Below are 24,995 nucleotides of genomic sequence, written 5' to 3' on the forward strand. Positions count from 1 at the left end.
GTCCTTCATATATGATTAGATATGCTCAAAGGGTACAGAAATTAGAAGTAAATGCAATGGAGCAAAAGTGGTATATTAACAGGAAATATTTAATTTTCCAATCTCCACTTTCCATCTTTATAAACTGAAAGAAAAAATTTAATATATTACAAAATATCTGTACATAGACAAGGTACACCCAATGGGGGTCAAAAACAAGAGAGAGAAAGGAATACAGTGTCAGGAACCTATAAATCAGGGAGAATGAGGTGGCAACTGACACTTTTCCAATGCACCATTCTCTCTCAAAACCTGCTGGTAACCACTTTAGCACTGTACCTATATACGCATATTATACACACACACATACACACATACACATGTTGGGTGGTGATTATGGCATAAGCTAACAAAAGTACTACATACAAACTTGTGCTAATTGCCCTGTTTTAAATACATACTTCTTATGTCATTTGTGAATCCTTATCCATATAGAGAGATAGAAAAAAATAAGGAAACTGGGTTAAGCAAATGTGCTTTTAAAACCACATACAAAAATGATCATGGTCAAGCCAGTTTTGTCTCTTATTCATGAACAAAATCAGATTTCTCGTCTGTTCAAAATAATGTGTTTAATAATGCTACAATAGTTAAAACCCAAATCATTTTTGAATGGAATTAACTAGGTATCTACTTTTTAACCAGTTGGGTTGAAAATTCAGCCAAATTTTTACTTTCATTATGTTTATATATAGTGTAGCTGAAAAATGACCAAATACCTTTTCTTCCTCCATAGATTTCAGGATATTTAAATGAGTTATTTTCCTTTGCTTTCAGAAGTAGTCAAAATTATCATAAAAAATATTTTTATAGGTTACACTTCCAAAATGAGGTGGGGGTGAAATGGGAACATACATACATATACACACATTCACATACTCACCCCCTTCCCTAGCAGGGATGGGGAAATGGAAGTTTACGTAAATTATTTAGACTATTTGGCATAATTAAAAATATAGTGGCAGACGGGAAGGGAAAACATTATTGATGACTATCTATAACCAAAATACAATGAAAATATATAGAGAAATTTATTCATATTTGATGGGAAAACAATTTTTTTTCACTGAACAGATACTTTAGAAAGTATCCCTGCTCAGTTTCTTTAATCAAAAATAGGGGACTGGGGTTCAACACCTTATAATAAAATATCCTAAAATAAGGCCCATGTCTGAGGACTAACTAGTAGCAGACTGAAAGCACAGATAAAACTTTAATGCAATCTATGGATAGCATCTCAGTATTCCTAGGATATCTAACCAGACATCCTGGCATAAAAAAGCTATCAAAGCCAAATGGCTAGAAGGTTCACTTACTATTAGTGTTTGGCCCTGTGGCAAAGCCATACCAAAACACAGAAAATAAAGAAATATACACACTGGTATTTATTTCAGTAACAGGGGAAAATAGTTTTTATGTAGCTGGAGAGGGTTCTTTCACCTCTTTAAATTTATTTTAAAAATTAATATATCTTTCTAAATATATTTTTTAACTTAAGAACTTGGTATTGAAACATGAAATTTTACTTGAATTCTGAAAACTATTCTCCAAGAGATGCTCAAGTATGTTTGCTTTTCTCTGTAAAAGGGAGCTTAACCTACAGTTCACAAACTCCCAAGTCTGTGCAGATCAATATATGACATATATGTTTTTAAAATACTCCAGATGCTGATGGAAGTAATGGAAGCCATAATGAGAAGCCTCTCAAGTAATCTGAGATCCTTTCTCTCTTCCACATTTTGTTTTGGTAAGGCAAGGTTCTTGTCAGGAAATCATATTTTATATACCCTTTACCACAATCAAAATGTTCTGTATTAGAAATAGGCTATATATGCTGTGATGTATACTTATCAACACTGTTCTTTTACATGGTAAGTTGCTTAAAGCATTTTCTTTAAAGGTATCAGATATACACCCTAAGCTAGGTTATATATCCATGTATTTCCAAGATTTTCTCTGACAATATCACAAGGCTCTGTTTGAAAGGCTTTAAAAAAAAATAAAAATATACATGTAAACAACATGCTCATTGATCTTATTACCCTTCTGGGTATGGAGGTACCACCTCCCACCACCAGCTCAGCAGCAATGTACTATCATTAACAAATCAACCTCCCCATCATAACATGGCTTAAAAAACAAAACGAAAATTTTAGAATTGAAGAGTTACAGAGAACAATGTAAGAGTTTGAATTTCCTTTCCTTTATTTAAAAAAAAAAAGAAAAAAAGAAAAAAGAAAGAAAAGAATCATTCCAGGTTCTTGGGCATCTCTACTATGTTTTCTATCAAACAAATGCCTCAAAAAGATAAAAGAATAGGGGCAGGAACATAGTGGAAGGAAAAAGAGGGGGGCAAAAAAGGCAAGGGGAAAGGAGGAGAAAAAAGTAAAGCAAAAAGCAAAAATTGGGTAAAGTCTCCCTTCTTGCCCAAGAATGCCACTTTCTACAGCCTGTTTTAAGTGCAGGAAGAGGGCAAAATTGTCAAAATTGAGCAAACTTAATTTATTTGGAAAATGTATGTACAAGATGCTCAACTGAAGCAAAAATGGGAGATGGTAGAGAGAAAGGAAACATTGAAGCCACTGTTTCCCTTCTAGCAAAAGCCTAAGAGGAGCTCAGATCTTGTGAATACTATTCTCTTTAAATGTGGGGTGGGAATTAAATAAAAATTCAAAAGAAACCACACACAAACACACACACACATACAGAGAGAAAAAACAAAAACAAAACAAAAATATTTTTGAAACCCAAAGCCTCTCTAGAGCCATCTCAAAACAAAACTGTCCTCTCTCTGCTGCTCAAGGGCAGGCAATAAGCTAATGCAACAATTACTTTTCAACCAAATGTCTCTTCTTCTCCATATTTTCTACTATAGCTCCTACATAAAGCAGAAGTAAATATTCTGGCTATTGCCCATCCAGGAGGAACTGGTGCCAAGATCATTGAGTCGCCTGCTAGTAGCAAGTGAGCAAGGAAAACAATGGACATAGTTGCAGTAGCCAAATACAGATGATTACCTTGCTCTGGCAAGGGATTAAAGGTTCGGAGGACTAGATGGAAAGATGGATAGGGAAGGAATTTTCAAGGGCAATGATGTCTCTGGGTTAATAAGGAACTCCTCTCCCTCTTCCCCCTCGAGGTGGGACTCTTGCAGCCCCCCGGTAGAGTTTTCCATAAGCAGAAGACTGAGCTGGCCCCCCCCACTGAAGAGTTGTTCCTGAGCTGTTGGCCCCAGTGGCTCCTGGACCCAGCTCCCCATAGTTTTGCAATTTGGTCTCTGTATGTACCACAGAGTTGCCATTTCCCTCAGACTTCAGGAATGGTTGCCCAACCACTGAGTGTAATGCTAAGGGTACCCTGGCAAAACGAAGGTCCTGGTCCCCTGGGAACTGCACTGACCCTGTGCCCTGGTAACTGTTGGACTCCCCAAGGTGGCTCACAGAGCCTGAAAAGGTCCTGTTCTTCACCAGGGTCTGGACCAAAGATTCTGTCAAGGCTGGACCAGAACTGCGTTCATCAGTGTCAGTGGCACTGAAACCAGCTTCAGGCCCATCAGTGTTTCCATAAGTCCTGTTTGGATGGGATCGGGTGGAGTACTCCATTGGTCTCAAGGCCTGGTGCTCATGTGGCAGGTGGCCAGGAGGCTCTGCTTCAGGCTGGGATAAAAGTTGCAGCAAGGCGGCTGTCACGGCGGGATTCAACTCCTGGGGGGCGCTGGAAAGATCGCCTTCAACCAGAGGGGGTGGAGGTGGCGGCGGTGGAGGTCCAGGGGGCTCAGGGGGCCTCTTCTCTGGTGGAAGAATGTGAGGAGGACATGCTGTGGAAGGGTTACTTCTTTTAAACACCATTTTAAAAATCACATGTGATTATAAACACAAACACATACTACCCCAACATAGATAAATACCAATACAAGTAACCAGATTCATTAAATAAAATCTTGGGATCAGGAAACTGAAATTTATAAATAAAATAATCAAGTGATTAGAAGTAAAACAGTTGTATTATGGATCTAATAGCTGGTATAAAAGATGTTATGTTTCAAATGATTGTCCTGAATTTTTTTGTCTGAGATTTCATTCCTTAAAAAGCCGTTCAGATTGTTGGCAACCTCTCCATCCCTTCTGCTGTTAGATCAAAACATTTTTGAAAATAAAGTAGAAAGAAGGAAGACGAAAAGGAACAATATACACGTTATCATCACATTTCTAGGACATAATCTTTCTGTATAACCTACAGACCTGGCTAACACATTTACACAATGTTAGATGATATAAGACTAACCTGAAATACAACTTAAAAGAATATGCAGGAGAGAAGCAATCAAGAAAAAACTTGATATGTATAAAAAGTCATTTCACTTCAACAAACTTTAGTCATTTCTCCCCATAACCATATCTTCAAGTTGGATATTAACCAACTACACCGTTATTCAGGAAGACTATTTACAATTGCAAAGACCAAAGTAAGCCTATTGTAATTTTCTATTTTATTTTCTAATCTTCTGCATGTTTTTTTATTCTATGAAAAAGAAAAATCACTCCAGCAGTGTTATGCAGAACTGGACTGCTGATAAAACACGTTCATCCTGCGTTAAGAATTTACTATTCAGAAATATACTGAACTAATACTACACTCAATTATAACTAAGATCTCTTTGTTGAAATATGTCCAAAATTTTGCTTTTTTATTGCTGCCTAATTTGCCTGAGAATGGCTTCTTATCAAAGCAAGAGATGAAAGTAAAATGACATGAGTTGGAGGCCACACAACTACTGAGACAAAATGCCTTCAAAGATTTGAGAGTCAACCTGCTAAAGAAAAGGTTTGATGTTGTGGTTTTATCTTTCAAATGACAAATTTTTCCTTTTCCTATAGAAACATTTAAAAACATCTCTAGGATCATTCTTCTATTTTGTTAGTTAGTGATGTAATGTCCATACTTAGACAAGCCAAAGTCAGTTTTTGGTTACAATTTGATATTTCTGTAGTATAATTATCTAGCATATACTTTGTAACTAAGTTTCCACCCCCCAAGTATGCACATGAAAGTACTCTAAAAACAAAATACAATTTTAACACTGCAGTGGAAAAGGCCACGTGCTATATGAAACAACAAATAGGATAAACAGTCTAGAGCTTCTGGGATTGGAAGCACAAGCGGACAGAAGAGGAGGCAAGATATCAACTTACAGTTCTGAACATTTTATAATATGAAACTCCAAGTTACTTGTTGACTGTCTGGTTATCTGAGTACTAGGTAAAAAATAATTTACGGGGGGCTGGAGAGATGGCTCAGTGGTTAAGAGCATTGCCTGCTCTTCCAAAGGTCCTGAGTTCAATTCCCAGCAACCACATAGTGGCTCACAACCATCTGTAATGAGGTCTGGTGCCCTCTTCTGGCCTGCAGACATACACACAGACAGAATATTGTATACATAATAAATAAATAAAATATTTAAAAAAATTAATTTACGGAAGAAAAATAAATCGGCTACTTAAAATTTAGAATTTGAAGAATAACTTAAAAGGATAGGGTAACTGAACTGTATGTATTTATATTTTAGAGCCTTTTACTGTCAACACTACTTACTTATCTATCTTTACAAGAGAACATCTATGTACCAGTGACATTAAAAGGAAGTATTTGGAGCCTATTCATGAAATGAAAACCAAGAATTTTAATAGTTGGGGTTAGGGGGGGTGAGGAACAACAAGAAAACCCAAACCAACTTTAAAAAACATAGCTGTGAAAATGGCAGTTTAAGTTTACATTCTTCCAGTTATACCACTTTTTATTAAGTAACTACTAAAGTTAATAAAGCTTCTTAAAGAAATAAAACTAAAATTATAAATTATAATGTCTTTGGATTTAAAGTGCTGATGTTGTCAATCTATAATAATTTTATACTAATGGAGAGAGGTAAATAAATGGAAAAATAGTTTCAACCATTACACTTTCTTAATAAGTACACGAAAAATAAATTACCAAACGAAAATCATTACCTTTCTTATTTATAGTCTGCCCTCTGGTGGAAGTGTTAATGAACAGTGAAACAGCCAAGTATGAAGCACTACGGTGTGGTGGCATGAGGCGGGAAGATCTTAAATTTTGAGGTCAGATTGTGCTACATAACAGCCGAAGCACTAGATAACCCAGGAAAAACTATAATAAAGAGTTACAGAGTTTGGTGGACAATTTTTTTTTTTTTTTTTGAGATCAATGGTTGGCCAGGAACTTCCTATGCAGAACCAGGCTGGTCTTGAAATCACAGAAATCTACATTTCCCTTCCTCTTGAGTGCTGGGATCAAAAATGTATGACATTACAACCATCATTTGTATTCATCTTTAGTTATGACAGTTTTACACTTGGCTCTAAAAACCTAATCCAATATCTAGCTATATGCTATGATTTATTTTTAGTTCAATTTCATTATGTGGTTGACAGCTTGTTGGCTTGATTATTTGGTGAATATTTCTCTATAAGGATGCTATTTAATTTGACCAAGTTCTTACAGATTTTGAGTTGGAATTATTTATTTTTGGGTGGATAACAGGTAGGATCAGAATCTGATACATGAAATTAAAAAGCTTACTTTAATTCTACATAGTTTTTCTTTTTATTAATCTTAAATATTTATTTTTGTAGCATTAATGTTTTGTCTGCATCTATATCTGTTTGCCATGTGTGTACCTGGTCCCTGTGGAGGTCAGAAGAAGGCATCAGATCTTCTGGAACAGGAATTACAGGCAGCTGTGAGTCACTGAATGCGTGCTGGGAATTGAACCCAGGTCCTCTGCAAGAGCAGTCAGTGCTCTTAACCTCTAAGCCACCTCTCCAGTCCCATTATATAGCCTTCTCTACTACTCTTTAAAAACAATTGGAATCATCATTGAGAACAGCAAAGTGAAACAGGACATGTGAGTGTACAAGTTCTAGCTTCATCTGCCAATAATCAGCAGAGCAGAGACTTAAAGTTTCTTAGGATGCAGTTTTCCTATTCATAAAACAAAAGGTTAATTTTATTATCTTTCAGTTTTAATAATTTCCACATACAAAAAAAAAAAGAAACCAGGTTATATATTTGACCTTATACTAGTGAAAATAAAAAATATATTTTCTGAACCAACCAAGATTAAATATAAATGCGGAACCCTAAAGTTCATTATACCTCTTCAGTCTCTGCGCCTCTTCTTTTTCCCCAATTCATGGAATCTTCAAGGTCAATGAAAATTTCCAAGGAGTTGAAAACATTTTCAGATGGAATTTGTAAACAGATTGTGAACCAGAATTGACTAGATAATTTACAATACTTTTCCTTCTAATAAACTGCATGGATGTGGTAATGTGACACAAGGTATAACACACTTTTATCCCCTTTCAGATTTTGTTTTTTCTTTTCATAATGCTTACTTCCTGATTTCACTGTTTCTTTCAGAAACATAGACTTAAAAATAATCACTTTTGTATACAATTACTTTTTGGAAAGAAAATGTAAGGTGTTATCTGCTTAGAACAATTCCCCAATTATTTTCAGAAACTGAAATATTTTATTAGGGCTTTCTTGACTGTTATCTTCCAGATAAAATTCTGGTATCCAGGATTCACTGCATTAGATGTAAAGAACAATTTGATGTTTATTTAAAAGTCAGATTTACTAGGACTAGCTAGCTACCACAAACGTAGTGGTTCAAGATACCGCATTACCTATGGCTTTGATTTCCTTGGTTAGAGCACAGGGATTTTACTTACCAGTACCTTCTTAAGTGGAAAAATTATCAGTATATGAAAGGTGCTTTGATATTTAAAAGAAAAAGCTGGCCAAGAAATACATCATTTGGTGCTATGTTCTCCTGTAGACTAGATTACAGATACTGAGACCAATGATGTAAAAAAGAAAACATTAAGAGATTTTTTTAAGAGGATCAACAGCACCTGAGCTCAATGAAGATTCATGACCGGTCTGTTTACCTGCTGCCTCCTCCTGTGGCATTGTAGGAGTTCTTCGGGGTCCCTGTGGCCCACTATTCTTGTCACTGGTGTTTTCCTCCAGGTCACCTGCTGGCTCTTGGGTTTTCATCAGCTGACTCAAGAGAACTGCCAACATATTCTGCATATCAGCTGGTGTATTTGAGGCTTCAGGAGTTGTCTGTTCCGCTGAAGGCATGACCACTGATACAGAGGGTACCTCCTTCAATGATTCCTCTGGGGCTATGGATTCTGAGTCCTGCTGCTGGGAATTGGCTTCAGTCAGTGCACTAATAGATTGATTCAAGGCTTCCAGCTGCTGTTGCATCTCTGGGTTGGAGTGGATATTAAGCAGCTGTGCCATCTGAGGGATGCTCAGGTCAGTTTGGCTCTGTAGCAGGTTTAATAAGACTGCCAATTCACTTTGATTCAGCTGCTGTGTGATGTCGCCAAGACCTGTAGGATGACAGTGGAGCCAATATAAGATGGATAAGAAAGAAAAGATCCTTTGTCTTCTTCAACTGGCAAAAGCAATGTATAATATCCAAAGATTTAGCTTCATTTTGAAAGCCTCATAGTTTAATATCTTGGATTAACATCACAGCTTATTTTTTATTTTTGTTTAAAAACTCAAGGACTTAAGACTGGTGAGGTAAAAGGCACTTGCTGCCTAGTATGGCAACTGTATAAAGCCCAGGACCCATATAGTAGAGCAATTCCCACAACTTGTCCTCTGAATCCTAATATATTATGTGCAATCTCCAACAAAATAAAAACTAAAACAATAAATAAAAAAATACAAAGACTAACTAAAGCATGTATGAATTGTATATAAAAGTGATTATATTTTATCTGTGTTCTTCAAGGTTAGTGATTTTCAACCAATAGTATATGTAAAAACTTTTAGGATAGATTTAAGAACTGAGGTGCCTAACATTCCAAGAGATTTGGCATTTATTAAAGAGTTATTTATCTCTGGTACTTGGGGCTGGACTCAAAGATCAAATGTAGTGAAAGATAACCTTGACTTTCTTCTGATCCTCCTGACTCTACCTCCCCAGTGCTGTGTTGCAGTTGTTTGCCACCACACCAATCTGAAGGCATTTATTTTTAAAGTTTTCTGGATGATTCTAACGAGTACCGAATGTTGAAAATAGCATTGTAATCTCAACTATTGGAGGCTGAGGCAGTAAATTCCTAATTTCAAAGTCACTGGGTCAATATAGAAGAGAAAATGGCCGGGCGGTGGTGGCACACACCTTTAATCCCAGCACTTGGGAGGCAGAGGCAGGTGGATCTCTGTGAGTTCGAGGCCAGCCTGGTCTACAAGAGCTAGTTCCAGGACAAGCTCCAAAGCTACAGAGAAACGCTGTCTCAAAAAAAGAAAAAAAAAGCCATGAGCAAACTAACCTTAAAATTTACTTATTTAATTGACTGGTTTCTGCCACACACAATCTAGGAGAAATACAACATTCCTTATTTCAAGGAATGAGAATACTCTGCTGTAAACTTTCTGAATCATGCGCAGAAAATAAGGTTTATCTTCTCGAAATGAAGACAACAATCTTTCTCCTAATATTCCACTGGACAAAAACACAAGGATATGAACATATATGCATTCTACTATCAAAATCTATATAACTGAACTTAATAGACATAGAGGCTCCATCCCAGCACTGACCTACTGCATCCCCAGGAGCAGGCTCTGCCTTGACAGGAGCAGGCTGAGGTGGTGCTGGGCTACTGTTCTTCACAGGCTCAACTGTTGTCCCTGAGGTAGTTTCTTTTCGAGAAGCTTTGGGTGGAGGTGGCTCTTCTATTAAAATACCACTTTGTCGCTGGCGTCGACGTTTCTTACTCCACAATTCATGGCAATCCTGCCAGTGAGGTAGGCTGGAAAAACACAAAACAAAGGAGGAATAAGTAATGATTAAATGTAAGAATAATGAATTAAAATAGAAGAAAAAGGAACATGAAAAATAGAATTAAGAACAAAAACGTCAGAATGCAATATAAAAAGAATTATTGGAGGTGGAAGTATTTATGTGGTAAGAAATAATACTAAAAACTCCTATATAGTCAAATAATGTTTTTGTTGGTATAAAATGAATAAAGAGAACTTAACTGGCTGTGTTTCAGTTGAAGATAAATGTAAGCGCAGAAATGAACAGTTTATTAATAGTTATGAAAGACTAGGTAGGAAAGGGTTGAGAGATGTCTCAGTAGGTAAATGAACTTGCCACCTAGCATTAAAATCCTGACTATAATTTTGGAATTTACATGATAGAAAACGAGAATCCAACTCCCACAACTGGCCCTGACCTTTCACATGTGGCCTGGCAAGAGCATGAACATACACATAATGTGAAATGAGAACAGATAGTGCTTTGAATCTTGGGACTATATAAACATATCATGATTTAATCATCAGTTTGCAAATCATTCACTAAATTTCCACGATTGGATATCATCAACTTTCTTAAAGAGTTAGGTGGGATCCTGTTAGTTTCAGGCTATCCTGGTCTACTTAGTGAGTTCCAGGTCACCCAGGGTTACCCTGTGATTCAAAACAAACAAACAAAACAAAACAAGCAAACAAAACTAGCTTCCAAATTTCAGTAAAAAGCTTAAACATCAAAAATATATATATCAAATCTATCAAAATAAATTTGGATGGATCTTTGGAGCAATAAAATTTATAGTTACCATCTACACATATACTTATCTAAATCCTTTTCTTTTCCTTTTCTTTTCCTTTTCTTTGGAAGATATCAGGCTAACCTCAAACTCTTGATTGAGCTACAATTAAAAGTGTTTACCCCCATATCTGGCCATTCCTTTGTCTGGCAAGAAAATTAATAACGCAAGAGGACTCTAAGTTCAACACAGTGAGACCATCCCACAACTCAAACAACAAGAAAAAAATTGCCCAAACAAACACACTAAAGAACTGGAGAAATTGTTCAGTAGATAAGAGCTTGGGCTGTTCTTGCCCATAACTTGAGTTCCCATGTCCGGCAGGTGAAAGTTGCAGGGACTCTGACACCATCTTCTGGCCCCCACAGGCAACCATTTACATAAATGCATAAAAAAATAGCAAAACGAGGGGCTGGAGAGATGGCTCAGAGGTTAAGAGCATTGCCTGCTCTTCCAAAGGTCCTGAGTTCAATTTCCAGCAACCACATGGTGGCTCACAACCATCTGTAATGAGGTCTGGTGCCCTCTTCTGGCCTGCAGGCATAACGCAGAAAGAATATTGTATATATAATAAATAAATATTAAAATAAATAGCAAAACGAGTAAAAACACAAGCATACAAAAACAACAACAACCAAAACAAAACAAAAACCCAGCAAAAACAAGAGGCTGCTTGGGAACACAGCTTAGTGGTAAAATATTGATTTGACTAACACATACAAGGATCATAGTACTGGCATAAACAACAACAACAACAAAAAAAACCCAAAGAAACAAAAATAAATCTAGCACAAAAGCTATTAATACTGCCAGTGATAAGTTCAAAGACAAAGGATCTTGTATGAGCCATGAAGTTGAATGTGGGTATAGAACCTTGGAAGATCCTTTAATGTACATTCTATTCATAATGGCCAAGGTAGCAAAGGCCCTAGCAGCAGAATCCAAGCACTGACTCTCAAGTTGTCCTCTGACCTCTATACCAGGGCTGTGGCTTATATATATGCACGCGCGCGCTCTCGCTCTCTCTCTCTCTTTCTCTCTCTCGTGGCTTATATATATGCACGCGTGCGCTCTCTCTCTCTCTCTCTCTCTCTCTCTCTCTCTCTCTCTCTCTCTCTCTATCTCTCTCTCTCTCTCTCTCACACACACACACACTGTGGCTTATATATATGTACGCGTTCACACATACACAAAAACGAGGAAAGTAAAAAATAAATTATGATGAAAGAGATACTTTAAGACTATATATTTACATAAAAATTCAAGGAGGCAAAAGCAGGCAGATCTGTATGAGCTCAATAACAACCTGGTCTAAAAAATAAGTAAAATTACTAACCTGACAATGATAGAAACTATTTAAAATTAGAACTGTTTCTTGCAGTGTAGAAAATACATAGTCGCAACATAAATGATTAAAACAGAAGGAATGGTTAAAAGCAAAACCTACAAGGAATACTTTCAAAGACATTGTTTATCACAAACAATAGAGATCTAGAAACAAAAGAAAATAGCTTGAACCAGACTATTGAACATATTATAAATATGGTTAAATTTATTCCTTACTTAATCCAACCTTATATCCACAGTTAACCCTCCATCAGCACTGACATAATCATTTGTAGTTATTTTGATTTTAAATATTTTTTTTAAGTTTCTCATTTTCTGAGTGAAGGAGGAAGTTTAGAATCATTAAACAGTCAACAATACTTACTCTGGAGGTGCCATTTTGCTGAGTTCTACATCTTTAAGGAAGTCACTCTGCAGGGTCTGTTCAGCTGTGCAACGCTTGCTAGGATCAAGTGTCAGCATGTGGTCCAATAAATCAAGAGCTGCTGAAGGAATGCTATAGAATGGAACAGAGAAATCAAAAATTCACAACATTCCCTTAGTTCTCAAACCTGCATCAAAAATTATATGAATTTCCATTTCAAAATAAAACTGAGCAAGGAAACTGGAAACTGGCTAATGCAAGCAACAAGATCTGAGCCTTGATTTAAGAAATGCTACAATGCACGTAAAAACTTAAAAAGCAGCAATTCTGTTCTCTTTCCTTAGGAAGATCAAAAGGACTATAAGGAAATCCACAAGTTGTTGAAAATAAAATGGTTTTCATTTGTCCAAGGCCTTCAGAAGAGAAAATTAGAAATAGAGTCTGATAGAAAAAACTCTTCAAAAATAAAATGTCTAAGGCTGGAGAGATGGCTCAGAGGTTAAGAGCACTCGGCACTCTTACAGAGGACCCAGGATCAATTTCCAGTACAGACATGGCAGCTTGCACTCTTTCAAACTTCAATTCCATGACATTCAATATCCTCTTCTGCCCTCTGCAGGCACCAGACACAAACATGGTATACATACATGCATGTAGGCAAAACATGCACATATATAAAATAAAAGAATAAAATACAATGCCTACAATCGGCTAGTTGAGGCAGCTCATCTGGTAAAGGTTTCTGCTCCTAAGTCAGTATTATATCCTTGGGACCCACATGGGCAAAGAGCTGGATGGTGGTGGTGGCGCACGCCTTTTATCACAGGACTTGGGCGGCAGAGGCAGGCGGATCTCTGTGAGTTCTAGGCCATCCTGGTCTAAAGAGAGAGTTCCAGGACAGGCTCCAAAGCTACAGAGAAACTGTGCCTTGAAAAACAAAAAACAAACAAACAAAAACAAAAAACCAAAAAATCCCCCAACAACAACAAAAATGTAATTAACGGGCTGCAGGAATGGCTCAGTGCTTATGGGCACTGGCTGCTTTTCAAGAGGACCTGGGCTCAATTCCTAGCAACCACATGGCAGCTCACATTGTAACTCCAGTTCCAGGTGATCCAACACCCTTGCACAGGTGAAACACCAATGCACATAAAATAAATAAATCTTTTGTTTGTTTTGTTTTTCAAGGCAGGGTTTCTCTGTGTAGCTCTGAATGTCCTAGCTGTCTTGGAACTAGCTCTTGTAGGCTAGGCTGGGCTCAAACTCACAGAGATCGGCCTGCCTCTGCCTCCCAAGTGCTGGGATAAAAAACATGCACCACCACTGACCAGGTCAAAATAAAAAAATCTTTTTAAAATAAAATGTAATTAAAATGTTGTTGTAATAAATTGGGCTTAACAGTAAAAATCAAGTCCCAACAAAAGCTGGAAACAGAAAAGAGATATAAGATTGTGCTAAACTCACAAAGAGAATTCTTCTCTTAGACGTCTTCTATATTGCTTCTTCGGTTTCATGGTGTTGAAGTAGGGCAGCTTGATAACATCAGGCCACACTGCTGGACAAGGGCTACCACAGAGACGACTGAAAAGAAAGCAAAAAGCCACGTAAAATGAAGTAAATGATCAGTATCATGACTTCTAGAGTTTCTCGAAGGACAAATTATCCTCTTAGATCTGTGAAATCTATGACTTATTACATTAGTAGATATCAAAGAAAGTAAAGTATGATTTTACTGCTCTAAGGAGAAGCAATATAAGAGAATTGGTTATAAGAAAACATACTGGAAATACTGAAAGACAGCAAGAGAAAACTATTGAAAATACAATCCAAATGATTCACATATTTTATAAAGCATGATTTACAAAAGGTTTTTATTCTTATCAATTTTATCTTATTCATTTAGAATTAATTACCTCTCCTCTCTCCCCTCTTTATCCCCCTTCTCTTGGAACAGGCCAGGTCTCTCTATTAGGCCCGGCTTTCCAGGACATATTACATAGACCAGGAGAGTCTTGGACATATTACATAGACAGAGTTCAAAAACCTGTCTCTTCTTCCAGAGGCCACCCCACATCTGACAGAATTAATTTCAAATAGGAAAAATTTTAAGAGATGGTGCACACCTTTAATCCCAGCACTTTGGAGTTAGAGGCAGCTGAATCTATTCTCGTTTATAGAGCAAGTTCCTGGACAGCCTGGGCTACAGAGAACCTGTTTTGCTTCCTGTTTCTCTCCTCTCTTTACCTTTTTGTTTTTTTTTTTTTGGGGGGGGGGACATTTTGTTTTTCTGAGACAAGGTTTCTCTATATAACAGTCCTGGCTGTCCTGGAACTCGCTCTGTAGACCAGGCTGGCCTCAAACTTACAGAGATCCACCTGCCTCTGCCTCCCGAGTGCTGAGATTAAAGGCATGCACGACCACTGCCTAGACTGTTCCTTTTTTTAAAAGAAAGAAATGTTTATAGATAACTGAGCATTTATTATAATGAGTTATATCACTATTTACATCTACATTTGCTTGTTATATTTTTTCCAATACATTTTATTGAATAAGAAAAAGGAAATGTCATACATGCCTATAATCCCAGCACTTAGGAGGCTGAGGTTAAAGGATTGTAAATTTGTGGCCAGTATGGCCTATAAAGAGAGACTCTGCTTTAAAATGAAAAATCAAACAAATATAATCCAAAAGAAAAAGGGAAAGGAACAGAGAAAAGAAAAGGAAAAGTGAAAAAAGCAAAGTATAGCAAGAGGTGCCCAAATTCCATTCTTCAAGGCATCTTCAAATTGTTTATGTAGAGGTTACATTTTAAAACTGGCTAGAGAAACAGCTCAGTGAGAAAACTCCTCCTGCCAAGCCTGATTTGAGTTCAATCCTCAGGTCACGAACTACATGGTCAAAGGAGAAAGAAAACATGTGTTCCACAAAGAATTATGCTCTTTGGTTGTTTTTCATGACAGGGTTTCTCTCTGCAGCTCTGACTGTCCTGGAACTCACTCTGTAGACTATGCTGTCCTGAAATACAGATCTGCCTGCTTCTGTCTCCCAAATGCTGCGACTAAAGGTGTGCACCACCATGGCCAGCAACACTTCTTTCCTTGGACTGAGCTAAAGCTAAGAATAAAGTAGCCATCCACACAAAAACAAAAGAAAAAACAGCATTCTTTATTTATGGGTATGTATGTGTATATGGAGATAAACTTCAGAAGCTGTTCCCTAAACATTATTCATCTTGTTTCTGAGACAAGTTTTCTCTTGTGGCCCTTTCTTTGCTGAAGGGGATAAACTGGCTCTGGTCAGTGAGTGTCAAGATCGCCTATTGCTGCCTCACTAGCACTGATGCCACAAGCATGCAATAAGACACCTAGCTTCTTATATATAGGTTCTGGGGATCAAATTCAGCTTATCCTAAACTGCACAGCAAATACTTTACCACTGAACCATCTACCCAGCTCCCATTTTATTTTTTATTGTTTTAATGATTTCAATTACATTCATGTTTATGCATTTTTGTGGGAAGTGGTGCATATGCCACACCACACTAGTAGATATCAGAAAATAACTTTCAGGAGTCAGTTCTCTCTTTTTACCACGTGGGTCCTGCAGATGGAATTTTGTTGTCAAATATAATGGTAAGCACCTGTGCACCCAAGAAGTGATCTCACTAGCCCATTGCACATTTGGTTTTACAAACACTGACACCACCATCAACCACAAGGCATCATATGAGGAGCTGAAGCTTCATAGATCTTTTTTCAAGGAGATTGGTCCAAAAAACACTTTTTTCAACAATTGTATTTTTACATTTGTAAAAGTCAGTGGACACTTTTGGGAGTGCCTCCTTCTATCATGAGTATTAGTGACTGAACTCAGGTCATCAATCTTGGAACAAGTACCTTTACCCATTGAGCCATCTTGCCAGTTTTTTCTATTTCTATTTTTGAGATGGGGGAACTCACTTTGTTCAAGCTGGCCTTGAACTCAAACTTTAATGATTCGTACTGCCTTGGCCTTCTACACAGCTAGTATTAAAAGCAACACTGTTCTCAAATAAAGCATATTTGTATATGACAAAGAATAAAAACATAAAGGTAAGACTTTGATATATATTATAGAGTCGGAGAAGTTCAGAGGTTAAAAGCACTTTAAGTAGGATACAGGTTCAGTTTCCAGCACCCACATGGCAGCTGACAGCCTCTAGTAACTCCAGTTTTACAGGATCCAATGCTTTCATTTGGCTTCCAATGACACCAAGCATACATGTGGTGTAATTACATATATGCAAGTAAACACTCAAATACATAAAATTCAAAACGCATGGTGGCACACACCTTTAATACCTGCAGTGGGGAGGCAAAGGTAGGTCTCTATGAGTTCAAGCCAGCCTGCTCTATAGAGTCAGTTCAAAGACAGCCAAGGATACTCATAGAAACCTGATCTTGAAAAACAAAAACATATGTTTATGAACTACACTAACTGCCGAGCCATCTCTCCATTCCCCTAAAACTGAATTTCTATGTCTACAGGCTGACACAAAAGAGATGGCAAGCTGGATGAGCAAAGAGAAATTTATTATAATATCATCTGATGGAATAATTGAAAAATGTTATATAATTGGAGGATTTGATTATCTAATCATTATCTACTTTTAAAAGTGGGGGTTATGACAAAGGGTTGCATAACTGAATCATGACAAATTTGGCAACAGTAATATATAAAACAACCAAAAAGCTAACTAGAAATCAAATGTGTGCTAAGTCTGAGATGTTTCTGACAGCATTCCCCAGTGTTGTGTTGTATGCCTTCACTGAATCTTGATTCTGAACATACAACCTGCAATGTGAGTGGTATAATCCCACAAAACGCTAATGAACACTGTCTAAAATAATTCAGCTCAGATTTGAGACTATCATGTTGTAAACTGCAGTGTCTTACTATATGTGTAGTTTCTAGTTCTTTTAGAAACTAGCTGGGTGTGGTTGTGCATGTCTTTAATCCCAGCACTCTGAAGGCACGGTTAGTCGGGATTCTGGAGTTTAAGGTCAGCCAGGGGTACTCAGAAACCCTGCCTTGAAAAAACAAACATGGAAAGAAAGGAAGGAAAACAAAAGCTTTAGCCAGGCATGACGGTACAAACCTTTAATCCCAGCACTCAAAAGGCAGGAGGATCTCTGTGTACAGCTAGGAATACTACCCTGCCCCTCCCCCAAAATAAGAAAAGCTTTTAATAAATTCCTACAGGCTGGAGAGATGGCTCAGGGATTAACAACTGTCTGTAACTCCAATATCTGACACCCTCAAACAGACATACATACAGGCAAAAACAACAATGTACATAAAGTAAAAATAAATATTAAAAACAAATTCCTACAACCATTCTTAAGGATATAAGTATCAAATCAGTCTATGTTTATAGATTGTATTATGTTAGAATATTTTGATATTAGAAACTATTTGAGTTAATCACTGGAGCTTCATTAAAAAATAAATGATTTTCCAGCGATTTCTTTTATTTACATTATTTATGTTGAAACAAGGTATCACTATGTAGTAGTGACTTGTCTAGAACTCACTATGTCGACCAGGTCTGCCTCTAGCTTCTCAAGTGCTGGAATTAAAGACAAGTGCCACTATGCCTGGTGTACTTTTTCTAACATTTACTTTTATTTTATGTGCACTGAGATTTTGCCTGCATGTATATCTGTGAGAGGGTGTCACATTTCCTGGAACTGGAGCCAAAGAAAGTTTTAAGCTGCTATTTGGATGCTAGGGACTGAACTCAGGTCCTTTGGATGAGGAGTCAGTGATCATATCTACTGAGCCATCTTCCCAGTCCCACCCGGTATCTAAAAATAGTCTTTTTTTCTACTTACTTCTTCTTTCTTTGCGTGTGTTGTACATGAGTATTTGTGGAAGTCATTGGACAAGTAGTAGTATATTGGTTCTATGCAACCATGAGGTACATGTATCGAAAAGTTATAAGAGTATAAGGCTGACATCCATATGCACATGCCCACACATAATTTAAAAATTAAAATAAATTCAACTATAAAAATAAACAAGCATATATATTTTATTACTATACAAGTTAAATTTTACCTTTAATAAATTATAAGTTTATGCCAAAGATTACTTTAAATTTAAAATTTATCATCAGTAAACATTAAATATTTCTACTACCTGGAGTTATGTAAAAATCTTCTCAGATGAAAACAGGCTAAGAGTGAAAGAAGTTTAAGAAGCAGGCACTTAAGGGCATATGTCTAACAGTACCTGATCAGTTCTAGCTGAGCCAGTTCCAAATTGGCTTGAAAAATAGGTTTCTTTGTGAACAGTTCCCCAAGAATACATCTAAAAAGAATAAAATTTAAAGGTTAGAAAGAAATCCTTTGAACCTATCTAAATTATGTCTCGATAACCATGATAATCTAAGGAATTATAGACAATTTTACAAGGATGGTTAGCTGTTTCTATAAAGAGATTATTAACTTTTCATCATTAACTTTCTTTGTAGAACTATGCAATACTATGATAACCTCTCTGGCAATATAATTACAAAGAAACCAATGTATTATCAGCTAAAATCAATTTCATCAAGGCTTTCAAATGATTTTTATCTAAATACCTTTGTTATTTTGAAAGACACTCAGAGCCAGAGAGATGGTTCAGTGGGTCAAGCAAAGATTGACACCTGCGTCTGAATCTACAGAAGGCACATAAAGCTGAGTGTGGCGGTGTGCCTATAATCCCAATGATCCTATAGCAAGATGGGAGCCAAAGGCAGGAGAATCCTTTGAAGTTGGGCCAGCAGCAAATAACAAAAGGGAAACACACATTTTCACATGCATACACATCACACATGTAACCAAATATAAATAAAATAAAACATTAGAAAAAAGAAACATCAGGGTTAAAGAGGTATCTCAGTGATTAAGATCACTTGTTTTTGAAGAGGACCTGGGTTTAATTCCCAGCAACTACATGGTAGCTCACAAGAATCTGTAATTCCATTCCCAGGGAATCTAATACCTTCTTCTGAGCTCTGTATATGCCAGACATATAATGGAAAACATAAATACATACACGTAAACAAAATATTTGCACACACAATAAAATAAAACTCTTAATATAAAAACTTTGGTGGAAAGATCACATGAACCTACAAGTTAGAAACTAGGATGTTCAACAGCAGAGAAATGGTTTTAAAAAATAAAAAACAGACTAATTCGATCCTGAAGTAAACAAAGAGTTATCTCTAGGACATTATTGGTATAAGGATAAAACTGAAATAAGGACTATATATTTATCCTATACAAACTTCCTTTCCTAATTAGTTCTTGGGTTAACCTCAAAACTGGGATCTTCCTGCCTTCATGATGGGGTTCAAAATTATAGGTTTGCACTATACTGCCCAGGTATTTTAAATTTCTTGATTTTCATAATTATATTATGGCTATATAAGATGATATTTCTTGAAAGTATTTCAGATAAATGTAAAGAGGAAAAAATACGAATACCCCATACATTTCCTCTGTCTGAAACAATCTGTAGCTTCAACTCTAGGGGATCTGAAGCCTCTGGCCTCAATGGGCACTAAATTGGTGGACATATACCCAGATACAGACATTTACCTATACCTAAATAAAAATACGCTGAAGGTTGTGGTGCACCCCTTCAATTACAACACTTGGGAGGAAGAATGTTGGATCTGGGTTGGATGCCAGCCTAGCAGTCTTCATAATGAGTTCCAGGACAGTCAAGGGATATATAAAAAGATCTGGTTTCCAAAACATTTAAAAAACAAAAAAATAAAAAATGCCAATATTGTGGTGCTAACTATTTTAATGTACTTTTTGTTGGGTTTTAGGGACATATATTCTCATGTAGCCTAGGCTGGCCCTGATCTCCCAATTCTTCAGCCACCACCTCCAAAATGTCAGGATTTCAGGCCTTTACCACCACCTTGGACTCTGTATACACTTTTATTTAAATAAAATATGTTTCCTTAATTCTTTTAGAATTCTATATAATGTATTTTGATCATATTCACACCCCACTTTGAAAATGTTTTTGTTTTTTGAGACAGGTTTTCACTGTAGCTATCAAGCCTGTCCTGGAACTAGCTCTTGTAAACCAGGCTGGCCTTGAACTCACAGAAATCCATCTGCCACCCCCCACCCCCCCACGAGTGCTGGGATTAAAGGCGTGTGATACCACTACCCAGCTTTTTTTGTTTTGTTTTGTTTTTCCAAGACAGTGTTTCTCTGTAGCTTTGGAGCCTGTCCTGGAAATCACTATGGAGATCAGGCTGGCCTTGAACTCACGGAGATCCACCTGTCTCCACCTCCCAAGTGCTGGGATTGTGTGCACAACCACTGTCTGGCTTATTTTTTTATTATTTATGTGTGGGTTTCTTGGAGGCTAGAAGTATTTTATCCCCTTGAGCTAGAATTACAAATATTGCCTGTTCTGTATACTAGAAATTGATCCATGGTCATCCACAGGAAGAGCAGCAAGTGCTCTCAACTGCTGAGCAATCTTCTACCCCCCCAAGAATTTTATTTTAAATTATATGTATTATGTGTGTTGGGATGGGGGTATGAACATGTTTATGCACATGCCCTGGAGATCAAAGATATCAAAATCCCCTGGAACTGGAGTTATGGATGGTGGGAACCAAACCCCAGTTCCTCAACAAGGGCATCAAGTGGTATTAATCACTGAGCCAACTTTACTGGCTCCAGCCCCTCTACCAGTATTTCTTTGATTTCAGTTTCCAGTGGTGTGAAAAACTACATCATGTAATCAACATTTTAGTCATCACAGTAAGCTAGCAGGATGTACAGGCTGAAAAAATAATACAAAACAAAAAACCAAAACCTGCAGGGCAGCGGAGGCAGAGGCAGGCAGATCTTTTTTTTTTTTTTTGAGATAAGAGTCTCTCATGTAGCCTTAAGGATGTCTCTGAACATAATAAATAAGAAAACCAATAAAACAAGTCATTTTGCATGACAGTAGAAAAACCACCTCACTACTTTGAAAATTGGTAAGCAAAATGACATAACTAACCTTTTTTTTTTTTTTTGGCATAACTAACCTTTTGTAGTACTGAATATTAAATCCAGGATTTCACATACTAGCCAGGCAAGTCATTGAACTACATTCCATTCCTAGCATTTTCTTTTTCTTTTTTCTTTTTTTTTTTTTTTACAAATGACAGTGATGCGGGCGATGGTGGCGCACGCCTTTAATCCCAGCACTCGGGAGGCAGAGGCAGGCAGATCTCTGGGAGTGAGACCAGCCTGGTCTACAGAGCTAGTTCCAGGATAGGCTCCAAAGCCACAGAGAAACCCTGTCTCGAAAAACCAAAAAAAAAAAAAAAAAGACAGCGACAACAACAGATACCCAGCCTATGAGAAGTCTATAGAATAAATGATCTAGTTTTCTATAGAGACTGTTAAATAAACAAATGACAATGATGAGACTTGAGTTAATCTGGGCATAGTGATACACGCTAACTGGAGGCTAAGACAGAAGCATTACCAGATTCAGGAAAGACTGGGCAACTGAAACAAGTTGCTAAATTGTTTACTATTTTTGAAAAAAAATATAATTTACTTTTATCTATATTTATGCATGTGTGTTAAGTGTACATACACTTAGGATGAAAGACAAAGGGCTAACATAGACGGGAAACAGTATATATTAATACTATGTGAATTACAAACAAAGCAAAAGGCTAAAAGAGTCTTACCCACAGCTCCAAACATCAATGGCTGGTGTGTATCTCTCCTCTCCCAGTAGCAGTTCTGGAGGTCGATACCACAAAGTAATGACTTTGTTTGTGTAAGGGCGACTGAAACATAAAACCATCAGGTTATAAATGTACAATGGCATCTGATGGAAAATGTGTAACTAAAAACCAATGGAAATAGCGGCCAATTGAAGATGAGATTGTTAAACCAATTCCAACAGCAAATTAGCAGGTCAAAAGGAAGCTGTACAGAAGTGAAAGATGAAAGCACTTCTAGTCCAATCTGTGTTAACTTATTTCAGTGAAGGGCTGACTGAAGAATGCAAACAATGTCTAAGATCTAGGTGGTACATGAGATGTTCACATGCTTTTAATGCCAGCAATCCACACACATGTGGAAGACACTCAGACATAAATAGACACAAATACACATGACACAACACAAACCCAACTTTAAGATGATCTGATACCACTTCAGTCAAGTGTGTGAAAGCAACCCATACAAGATTAAAAACAAAGAGTCTTTTTTTTAAAAAAATATTTATTTATTATGTATACAATATTCTATTGGTGTGTATGCCTGCAGGCCAGAAGAGGGCACCAGACTTTATTACAGATGGTTGTGAGCCACTATGTGGTTGCTGGGAATTGAACTCAGGACCTTTGGAAGAGCAGGCAATGCTCTTAACCTCTGAGCCATCTCTCCAGCCTACAAAGAGTCTTTTTTAAAAAAAATGAAAGAGAATGGACATGATGGCCCACACCTTTAATTCCAACACTAGGCCACTTTGCAGACAGAGGTGTGTATTTCTGTGAGTTCTACCACAATGAGTGCAACATAAGCGAATAAACAAAAACAATTAGGTTGGAACACATTCAAATACTTAAGGAGTTTTAATAGTCACTATAATTTGTAGAATTTGAGTATCAAAAAATTAAAAGGATTCTTCTAATTCCCACACAGTTTTACTTTTTTTTTCTTTTGAGATAGTGCTCTTGTCGTGTCAAAGTTGGCCTAAAATTATGAGATACAAATAAACCTTCCCATATGGAGTTTTAATCAATGCCTTACCTTTCTTCAGAGTTATATAGCCGAGCAAGCCCAAAATCTGCTAGTTTGATTTGCCCACTGTAAAACAAACAAACAAATAATTATTTTCATAAGAAACAACTCTCAAACTACACTTGGAAACATAAGTGCCAATTAAACCTAAAAGAATTATATAAAAAAAAATAATACGTAATTATTTCTAAAAGGTTACCCTCCCCATTTTAGCCTCTCCTAACAAAGTTTGTAATGCCTCATAAAATATATATATATACACACACACATATATATTATTGAATTTTTAAATCTGATTTCTATCTTTTCACGTTCATTTTTACCATGGAGTCTATATATGTTACCCAGCATGGTATCCAACTACTAGACTTAAGCATCATCATCTCATCTCAACCCCGTCAAGAACTGCAACTATAGGTATGCATCTCCCACAACAGTTTTTATTATTTATTTTGTTTCTTTATTATTATTTTTAGACAAGAGTTTTCCACATAGCCTTGTCTGGCCTCAATCTCACTCTATAGACCATGTTAGCCTTGAACTCACAGAGGCCACCTCGTTATACTGAGATTAAAGGTATACACGGCCACCTTTGAATATTTATTTTACGGCAGACATCTGTGTCTAGTACCTGCTAAAGTAATAATCTAATAATGAAAGGGGTGGGGAGAAATGGTCTGTTCTAGACTAAGAGATAGTTAAGGCTAGGCATGATGGCACATACTTCTAATCCTAGCATTAGAGGCAAGGGGTTCAGGTTCATGGCTAGCCTGGGCCTCAGAGTAAGATCCTGTCTCATAGCACAAATAACTCAAGATATACAGCTGAGTGGCAGACAACATTCAAGGTACCTGATAGCTCAGGTAAGACAAAAATCAGATAGTACGGGCTGGAAAGATGGCTCTGCAGTTGAGCACTGACTGCTCTTCCAGAGGACCCAGGTTCAATAACAAGCACCCAAATGGCGGCTCAAAACTGTCTGTGACTACAGTTTCAGAGGAGCCAACACTCTTACACAGGCATACACACAAGTAAAACACGAATGTACATAAATAAATATATAATCAGAGGGTAGAGGAAAGAGGTTATCCCAGGAGGTGGTCCCCAAAAGTATGAGCAAAGGGACAGACTATTGAAACAAGAAAAGTAATAGCAGCAAAACTTTACATTAAAATCAACCATCATCATAAAGAGTCTGAACACCTTTATCCATTTGCCCAAAATATTCCTTCTTTACTATATGAAACAGGATCTCACTACATCATACAGTCTTGCCTTGAATTTATGATAATCCTCTAGTTTTAGCATCCCAAATGTAGGGATTATAAACACGAACAACTTCACCTGGCTCATAACATTTTAAAGTTTAATTCATAAGCAAATTAAAAAGAAAAGAAAAAAGTAAAGGAATATTTATCTTCTATCAAGAAAAATGGGTTAGAGAGATGGCTCAGAGGTTAATTATTATTATTTATTTATAAATTTATTATTTATTTAAAGATAAGGTCTTATGGCTCAAGCTAGCCTGAAACTCTGTTGTGGAAGTACTGCCAAATTTCTGCATGAACAAAAACTATTATTTTATTTATTATATTCCAGTGACAAAAAGAAAACAGATCCACATATAAATAGCAAAAAATCCTTTCTAAGACTACGACTTTAAAATGTCTTTTGAAATGATCTTCAGGTACTTAGCACCTTATTTTCCTGAAATTCAACTGTCTATCACAGTGTATTTCCTTCCCTTAACTGTGTGTTAAT

At 36.9% G+C, this 24,995-nt stretch overlaps 1 protein-coding gene across 7 annotated transcripts in view; it reads right to left on the reverse strand.

The window, feature by feature from the left end:
* The window catches only part of Cdk12 (cyclin dependent kinase 12), a 74,733-nt gene that overhangs the window by 20,402 nt on the left and 29,336 nt on the right, over positions 1-24,995 (reverse strand). For 3 of the 7 annotated variants that reach the window (XM_075990853.1, XM_075990850.1, XM_075990852.1), the window contains exons 7-14: positions 23,244-23,300; positions 22,172-22,273; positions 18,691-18,768; positions 13,882-13,998; positions 12,418-12,549; positions 9,691-9,902; positions 8,013-8,465; positions 3,439-3,856 (exon numbers count right to left, since the gene is read on the reverse strand). In XM_075990853.1, coding sequence (XP_075846968.1) covers positions 3,439-3,856; positions 8,013-8,465; positions 9,691-9,902; positions 12,418-12,549; positions 13,882-13,998; positions 18,691-18,768; positions 22,172-22,273; positions 23,244-23,300 — 1,569 coding nt within the window. Of the gene's footprint in view, positions 1-71; positions 3,857-8,012; positions 8,466-9,690; positions 9,903-12,417; positions 12,550-13,881; positions 13,999-18,690; positions 18,769-22,171; positions 22,274-23,243; positions 23,301-24,995 lie in introns of those variants that run through there. The other 4 variants (XM_075990848.1, XM_075990847.1, XM_075990849.1 and 1 more) reach the window with 3 other exon arrangements.

Source organism: Microtus pennsylvanicus, chromosome 11 (assembly GCF_037038515.1).
Source record: "Microtus pennsylvanicus isolate mMicPen1 chromosome 11, mMicPen1.hap1, whole genome shotgun sequence".
Taxonomy (NCBI): domain Eukaryota; kingdom Metazoa; phylum Chordata; class Mammalia; order Rodentia; family Cricetidae; genus Microtus; species Microtus pennsylvanicus.